This window comes from Nematolebias whitei, chromosome 7 (genome assembly GCF_014905685.2).
Source record: "Nematolebias whitei isolate Nwh7 chromosome 7, NemWhi1, whole genome shotgun sequence".
Taxonomy (NCBI): Eukaryota; Metazoa; Chordata; class Actinopteri; order Cyprinodontiformes; family Rivulidae; genus Nematolebias; species Nematolebias whitei.
Window position 1 is genome coordinate 30,319,756 of NC_056504.1, and position 8,232 is coordinate 30,327,987.

The 8,232-nt window shown below is 40.0% G+C and overlaps 2 protein-coding genes across 3 annotated transcripts; one reads left to right on the forward strand and one right to left on the reverse strand.

Annotated features, from left to right (window-relative positions):
- Positions 1-1,273: 1,273 nt before the first annotated feature.
- Positions 1,274-2,986, forward strand: cenps (centromere protein S). Its single transcript, XM_037678729.1, has 5 exons — positions 1,274-1,303; positions 1,375-1,498; positions 2,505-2,538; positions 2,669-2,735; positions 2,897-2,986. Exons 1-5 carry the CDS (start codon positions 1,274-1,276, stop codon positions 2,984-2,986), a joined length of 345 nt encoding a protein of 114 aa, XP_037534657.1.
- A 1,719-nt stretch (positions 2,987-4,705) lies between these two features.
- Positions 4,706-7,858, reverse strand: tardbpb (TAR DNA binding protein b). 2 transcript variants are annotated; one of them, XM_037678728.1, is made up of 5 exons: positions 7,267-7,858; positions 6,085-6,248; positions 5,853-5,993; positions 5,592-5,759; positions 4,706-5,506 (listed from the first exon to the last, which is right to left on the reverse strand). In XM_037678728.1, the coding sequence occupies exons 1-5, from the start codon at positions 7,505-7,507 to the stop codon at positions 5,015-5,017; spliced, it is 1,206 nt and encodes a 401-aa protein (XP_037534656.1). In that variant the 5' UTR covers positions 7,508-7,858; the 3' UTR covers positions 4,706-5,014. The 2 variants fall into 2 exon arrangements, with proteins under 2 accessions (XP_037534656.1, XP_037534655.1); XM_037678727.1 differs by having other exon boundaries at positions 5,592-5,762.
- Between the last annotated feature and the right edge of the window lie 374 nt (positions 7,859-8,232).

Genomic DNA, 8,232 nt, shown 5'->3' on the forward strand with positions numbered 1-8,232 from the left:
AGAGTTGTAGTGTAGGGTGCCCGGGAACACAGATGGTGGGGGTTAAGAGCCTTGCTCAAGGGCCCAGAGTGGGGCAAATGAGGGTGGAGGCAGGTGTAGGTGCTTCACCTTTCCCACCCGCATTTTGATGTCCATCTGGAGAGTCGAACCGGCAACCTTCCAATCACCGGCTCGCCTTCTCCAACCTCTGTGCCACCATTTCCTTATGTCACCCCTAAAGCACCCTCCAAGAACTGGTCTGCGAGCCACCAGTTGAGCATCAGTTGTAGGTTTTGTGGCTCCGGATTCGTTTGATTTAGTGAATGATGGAGCAGAAATGGCTTGTTTGGTTGTAAAAGTTGCAGACACCTGCTGCATGCACACAATATCTGATACAGAATGTGTGAAAGTTTTTAAATGTCGATTAAGTCCATACTCCTTACGTTTATTAGCGTCAATGCAAATTGTTTGCCAACAGCCAAAACACAACAAAAAAAAAAAACAGTAAATGAACTGTACTAAAGCACTGATTATATATAGTGCCTTTCCATCTTATCAATATACTCAAAGCTCTTTACAACACAATTTGTGCTATTTACCCATTCATACAGCACACTCTATACAAAGAATAATCAGTGCTTTAGAACATTCATAACAATGGGACAAACATCGGAGACAATGAGGGGTTGAGTGTCTTGCCCAGGGACACTTCTGCTTGTGACTGCTGGTGGAATCGAACTCCCAACTCTTGCATTGGAAGACGACTGCTCTAACCACTCTAACCACCAGCTCTCGACCTTGACCTGAATCTGTTGGACTCCTGGCAGGGACCAATGCAGACATGTTCCTGTTTTTAGTTTTCTACATTCGCCTTAGAATCTAGCTGTTTTTATGTTGCTTTTCTTTTTTTAGCCATCCTATTTGTTAAAAATAAATATCTGTATGACTTTTTGTTGTTGTCGCTGTTATCCACTGTTGTCATCATTCTTTGTTGAAATCAGGTCTCTCTTGTAAATGAGTCCTCGAGGCTCAATGGGATGTACCTGTCTAAATAAAGGTTGAATGAACTCCTACACAGCCGCCCAGCAGTGAGGCAGCATCTCCTCCAGGCCACAAGGTGGCGCCACAAAACGATTGTACTCCATAAGGAAGAACAACTTCCCCCCGCGAATTTTGTTTATCTGAAAATATTTCATAGACGAACCATCGTGTCACATCTTTGACGTGTGTAGCATTCTGTCAGCCTCAATACTTCTTTCTGAGTCCTTTGAAGTAAATCTTGTCCCGTTTAAAAATGTCAGCGGATGCAGGCGAAACTCAACAGGTGAGAGCAAAATAATAGCATCGAACGCCGTGGTCCGACATTAACACACGACATGGATGTGTTTTGTTTAGAGGTTAAAAGCAGCAGTTCATTACACAGTGGGTCGTCTGTGTCAGAAGACTGCGGAGGAACAACGGAGGGAGTTCAGCCGACAGGTGGTAGCAGCGATAGCCGAGACGACGTTCAGACAATGTGGTGAGTTCAGGTTCACGTAGGACATGATGGAAACCAGTCATAATCTGTGGCCTCAGACAAGCAGCATGTATTATAATCTACCATAAAATAATCTGTGGCCTCAGACAAGCAGCATGTATTATAATCTACCATAAAATAATCTGTGGCCTCAGACAAGCAGCATGTATTATAATCTACTACAAACTGTGGTCCACAGTAACTCATACATTTTTATTTCATGTTTTATTCAGCTCGCAAGTTGTATTAACCCATTAAAATGCTAGTCCTGTTACATTTAAGTTTTGTGCACTAAAACAAACATTCCCAACCTTTTCATTTTTTCCAAGCTGTATTTGTCAAGAGACAAAAAGGTCTCCACAGGCAATAATTTCACTTTCTCAGCCAAGCTCCTTGATCTTTGTCAACACTGCAATACTCTTCTGATTATTGCAAATATTTCACGTTGAAAACTGTCTTTTTTTTTGTGTGTCATATACACACACACAAGAATTTGTGGGACTTTGACAAGCCAGTAGTTGTGACACAGAACAGGAAGTAATGTGCAGCCTTGTACACCACCACTATAAATCTGACCTTTTGTCATTTTGCAAAACATATATATTTGTTCAAGGCAAGTAAAAAAAGCAATGGAAGATTTGTATCAGCTTAAATTAAAATGTAAACTATAAATATAACATGTACCAAATTGCTTTATTTTATATTGTGAAGCGGAAATACAACACATATCAAAATACAATAAATAAATAAAAAGTAATTATACATTTTTCAGTAAAAACAGTTCTTACTTGTTGGATATTTGAGTGCATTAGTGAAAAACAGTTTTGTGTAATTAAAAAGTAACAGATTTTCTGTCTTTTATTAGAAACAAAATGTCTGATGAATTAGAAACAGGTAAATGATGCACAGCTACGTGTTTTCTAGGTACTTCCAGAAAATGTATCAAATAATCGCACTGCTCCTTCAGGAGACAACAATGCCTGAACATATTTTTACTTTTTATGCCTAGATATCTTTGCTAAAGACCTGGAGGCTTTTGCACGGTGAGCTTTTCTTTTGAACGATGTTTGAAACATTTAACTTATTGAACGTAGTATAAAAAAGAATGAACGTTAATAAGTTAGCTGTGTGCTGTTTTGCCAAAACGTTTTATAATTTCCAACTCGTCTTTAGGCATGCTAAAAGAAGCACAGTGTCTATGGAGGATGTAAAACTTCTAGCCCGTCGCAGCAATGCATTGGTGAGTGTCACAAGTGCTCTATGAAGCAACCGTTCACAAGACCACAGGAAAAAAAGTTGTCAATCCTAACAACCGTTTTGTTTGTTCAATTTACTGTAGTTTTATACAAAACAAATATTCTACAGAAGACAACTTTAATATGTCATTTGCCTTTATTTCAGTCCATGTTCATACAAAATAAAAGTGAAGAACTGGCCCAGGAGCACGAGTTAAAAAAGAAGAGCGCTGGGAAGAGAGAGCAGAGACACTGAAGAGGACATGTCACAGGAAGCCTGCACGCTTAACGTGTCCAACATTGCCAACATGAAACCAGTACACAGACTGCAAGACAATGAAAATCAGTTTAAGTTCATGTTGTTACTTTAATGACGCTTAAATGACAGTATCTGCAGTTTGGAGCAAAAAAACAAACATTGAAATCTTGGACCTGCTAATAAATCCTGTTTGTGGTACATGTTGCATAAAATGACCCTCTACAAGCTGAAACATTAAACATTTAGTTTTAAGGCTTTTCACAGTGGCCGGAGTTGATTCAGGAGTGGTTTGGATTGCAACTTTACCTGTAGTTTATCCTAGTTGTAAATAAAAATTAAAAAAAAGGACCGCTTTCTATCACTTCAAACTATGAAAAAATACAAACCTGGGGATCATTTTAAATAAAAAAAAAGCTCAAATTCTATCAACATAAAATTGGTTTCATTTTTTTTATTACCAAGAGGGGTGCACAGTACAATTTAGGGGGGAAAAGCCACGTTACTTGGTTAATCTGTTTAAGGCTGAACTTGAAATTCATCTCCCAGGAACTTACCGCTAACCACAGAAATGGATGGTAATGGAGAATTCACTCTTAAGCCATCAAATACAGCAAAGAGAGACGGGTACTACCCCATGTCATGTCTGAGAAGGCCACACACTGAAAGTGTTGGAACTTCCATCTTCATCCTTCAGAACAGACTTCAGTCAGGGTTCAAACGGAGACCTCGACCAGCAGAGCCCAAGGTCCCTAGATACGTGAATCGAATTAGACGTTTTTGATTCAACAAAATGACAAGCAGCATCAACTATGTCAACTATTCAAATGAACTTTATTTGAGAACTCCCTTCATTTGACATGTTTTCTAAAAAAAAAAAAAAAAAAAGCCTCACAAACAACAAAGAGCTACTGGGAGCCACTGGACACACCACTCCACGTTCGCACATCTCATCACTCGCGTCCCCCAGAGTCTTCAGCAGGTGTCACCCACATCAAGTACACACTTACAGATCAGTTCAAGAACATGAAAGCACAAAACATACAGCATTCAAATCAGATAATATAAGCAAATACATGAATTCAGCACAACATTCCACTACAATTTTTTTTTTATTCTGAATTTGACAGACATACCCAAGAGAGTAAGGAAAAACTTGCCAAGATTTAAAAAAAAAAGGAAAAAATCTTGACGTACTAATTAAAGAATGTCCATGTTAGGGGAGGCGCTCGCTCGTAGCATCTGCAGCTTCCACTCACACACTCAGAAAGCAGTCAGATTTGGGCTCTTTCACCGCACAACCAGTCCCGTTTCACGCGTCTCTCCGTTCGCTCACTCATTGCTTCACTCTTCGTCACAAGCCATCCTCAATCGCACTCATCAGTTCTTAAAACGTCAGTTGCGCAGTTCTTTCCATGTAAAAGTGGATAAAAGTGAAAACACCCACCGTCTCTCAGAACATGCGGAGTGAGGCCGTTCTTTGATGGCATTGCATTTACAGGTGGGAAGAGGGAGAATGATAGCGATATCACCCCAAGAATGCTGCCAAAGAGGAGCTTCCTCACAGGGAAATGGAAGAGAGGTCAACTGCAGAAGAGATTTCAATGAAGGCTTTTTCCACAGAACTTGACTGCAAATAAAGTTGCACTTAAAAAAAACATTTAGGTTTCAACCAGATTCTTTCCAATGCAACATTGCCTTTTAAGCTGATGGCAATGCCAGATAAGGTGAACCGCAGACATTCATGCATTTTCAAAAATGGTATCACATTTCACAATGCATGCATTAGAGAATCCAGTTGAAATGGATACAAACAAAGAAGACATCAAACATAGCACTTTAGTCAAAGATCCTGGTAAACAATTCACTTCAACGCTTCCTAAATTAAATTTTTAGCATTTTTCCCCCTCCAAATCTACAAAACATCTTCCACAAAGAGTTAACTTTTCAGACACGCAGCAACGCCAGAAATAAATTTTTTGAAAAGACTCATCTTTCTCACAATACTTACCCATCGAAACACTTAACTTACATACCCCACCCAGACGACTTTGACTCCATGCTGGACCCAAAACCCGAGCTAAACCCACTACCACCGGCTGCAGAGTTTGACCCTGTACCCCAGCCGAGACTGGCCGAGCTGGTGCCGTAGTTGCTGTTGCCTGCATTGAAAGACTGACTTTGGTCCCTGTTAGAACTTGTCCCACTAGAAGCGCTGCCTGAGGAGGATGACTGCTGCTGGCTAGCCAGCATTCCCATCATCCCCCAACTACTTTGGAGAGCAGCCTGAGCAGCAGCCATCATAGCGGGGTTCAGACTGAAAGAACCAAAATTAGCTAGGTTACTGTTGGTGCTGCTCCCCAACCCACTGCGACTGCCACCAAACGCCTGAGCTCCAAAACCATTTCCGAACCGTGTCGTACGATCGTACTGCCTATTTCCATGTTTGGGCTCAGCGTTTGAAATGTGAACACTGACTCCTTTGACAATAAGGTCTTCTCCACAGAGAGACTGGGCAACCTGTAGAGAAACAACATGAACCTGGTCACCACGGAATGGGAAATGCTAAAATACAAATCTGTCTCTACACCTTTAGCATCCTTACCTGATCGTCTGCAAATGTAACAAAAGCAAAAGCACGGAATGGCTTGGGGATGAAGACATCTGTGACTTCCCCATACTGCATAAAGAACTGCCGCAGGTCATCTGTGGTCATGTCTTCTGTGCAACGCCCCACAAACACTTTCCGACTTCTTAGTGGCTCATCTGGACCCTGCTATGAACAAAAATCAGGTAAATCTCACATGGCTGAGTTATTCTATGATATTTATCCACAATTTATACACAAATGCATCACCATATTCACCTTAGAGTTAGGAAGTTTGCAGTCACACCATCTTCCATCAATCATATGACGCTGGGCGATCACCTTTTCTTGAGCCTCGTACTCTGTGAACCTCACAAAGCCAAACCCTTTAGAGTTTCCAGACTTGGTGTCTCGTTTCACCTGAGAACAAAATTTGCAGTAAACATCAATTGTGCCACATGCAAAACATTTCAAATGTGTGGCCTTTAATTAAAACGGTTCCAAGTGGTACCTGGACCATAATGACTTCTCCAAATGTGCTGAAGTAGTCTTTCAGGTCCTGTTCACTTGTTTTCCAGGGAAGACCCAGCACAATCAAGTCAGACGTCTTCATATCCCCCCTCTTCATCTTCACAGCAGAAGAAGCATCGATTTCATCCATTTTTCTTTTGTTGTCTAAAATGAAAACAACAGAGTTAATAGCATAAACTCTCACCAAAAACCCAGTTGAGGTTCTCTGAATATCTAATTGTCAGGATATTTTTCATCAATAAGGTTTTGAGAAACTTTATATTTGATTTGTTTATAGTAGTGGTGGTCAAATATTTAGAAATGACACTATTATTTAACAATACATTTTTTCCACAATTGGTTTGACGTATAAGGGTGAGACAAAACTTGATAAATGCATTTAGATCATTAATGCTAACTGTAGATTTGTGTAAATTATAAAAGTAGCAACAAGTCGCCAAAGTCAGCCCATCATGACCTGTAAAAAAAAATCAACATTTTTGCTGAACCTACAACAAAATTCTTGAGCTGCTCATTCTGTGAATTATTATAATTCTATGGAAAACAAATTTATCATAACATTAGACAAGACCTTTAATCAGGATATACAAATCAACATTTAACGTGTGCAAAGACGAGTACGATAAAAAATTTAATAATTTTGAATAAGAAAAAAATAACTAGTGATAAGGGCATAATGAATATATAGTATTCATTTAAAAAAAATAGTTAAAATAAATCCCAAAAATGTAATTGGAATATTGACTTGCAGCAATGTAAAAAAAACAAACATTTTGGCTATTTTAAAAACTTGACGGGATATTTCAACATAAAACAAGTGAAACTAACATTACCATTGGTGACTAAATTGTATATATCTAAAAGATGACAATGAGTAGGAGGAATTGTGATTTTCTACAATATCCAGACAGAAAATGTTATGGTAGACACATTTTAAGGCTTTTTTTAAAAATCTCAAACATTTCTTTTTAATAGTTTTACACGTGGGACTTAGTTGGAATTTTTTTTTGTTGTAATGTTATTTTTGATACTTAAAGAGAAAATTAGTTATTCGTTTGATTATCTGTCGTCGCAATCAACTTTGGCGGAAACTACGTCATGAATAATAACCCGAGTCCACCTGGCTGGGTGAAGTGTTACATTTCAACCTTTTGAACCTTACCTTTTGGATAGTTCACCACATAAACCACGTTTCCCCATCCGTTTTCTGGCGCGTGCAGAATCCCCTCCACCAGGCGCACACCGCGCATGCACTGAGACACGGGGCTCCTGAAGCGTAGGCCGCACGCGCCTGGAAACTGTGCGGATACAGTTGAGAGCAGGACGGTGCCATCGTCCTCCGCCGGGATCTCCATGGGCTCCTCGTTCTCCTCCTCCGCCACTCGAATGTACCCCTCGGCCATTTTATGAAACCAAAATTATAACTTTTTCTGAACTGAATCAGCGCCGCAGTAAGCGCTCCGCTTTGCCTTTCTGTCTCTTTGTTCGCTGCGACGGAGATTTGTGTCACGGCAGACGACACCGCTCCGACCAATGAGGTTCTTAAGCTAAAACCGCGAACGAACCTCCACACCGGTAACAAACTGCACTAAAACAATTCCCTCAACGTAATTTTCGCAATCTGAATATGTTAACTAACACTAGCAAAGGGTATGTGGGAGAACCACGTGAAAAATAAGAAATCTATCGTGTTTAAATATTTTTTTTTCCACGAGGCAAAACATGCAAGGCCTGACAAAATGGCAGCGAACTGAAGAAGGAACCTTGTCATTGGTTAGGACGAGATCATTTCATGGGGGTGTTAACGGTTGAGAATTCTCATTACTATTTTTATACAACTTATAATTAATCAGTAAACCATAAATAACCATATATATAGATGTATATATATATTCATGTTAAAATATAACTCTGTAGAAAACGTTTCAGCGGACAGTTTTAATATTTTTGCACCCCCCTTCCTTTTTACGAGTCGACCAGGCGAGATTTATCCTCTTCAGACAGCTTCCGGTTGATGAGCCTTTTCGTCTTGACTGGCCAGCATAGATATAAACACTAGATACAGCATTGATGCTATCGCTATTGGCGCTGACGAGCCGTAGGGCCGCCATCTTGGAACGGTCGACCG

Coding starts and splice junctions, on each gene's coding strand:
- cenps (XM_037678729.1), top strand. CDS start 1,274: ATGTCAGCGGATGCAGGCGAAACTCAACAG. Junction 1,304..1,374: donor ATGCAGGCGAAACTCAACAG/GTGAGAGCAAAA, acceptor TGTTTTGTTTAG/AGGTTAAAAGCAGCAGTTCA. Junction 2,539..2,668: donor GACCTGGAGGCTTTTGCACG/GTGAGCTTTTCT, acceptor ACTCGTCTTTAG/GCATGCTAAAAGAAGCACAG.
- tardbpb (XM_037678727.1), bottom strand. CDS start 7,507: ATGGCCGAGGGGTACATTCGAGTGGCGGAGGAGGAGAACGAGGAGCCC. Junction 6,249..7,266: donor TGTGGTGAACTATCCAAAAG/GTAAGGTTCAAA, acceptor TTTTCATTTTAG/ACAACAAAAGAAAAATGGAT. Junction 5,507..5,591: donor TTACATTTGCAGACGATCAG/GTAAGGATGCTA, acceptor GTTTCTCTACAG/GTTGCCCAGTCTCTCTGTGG.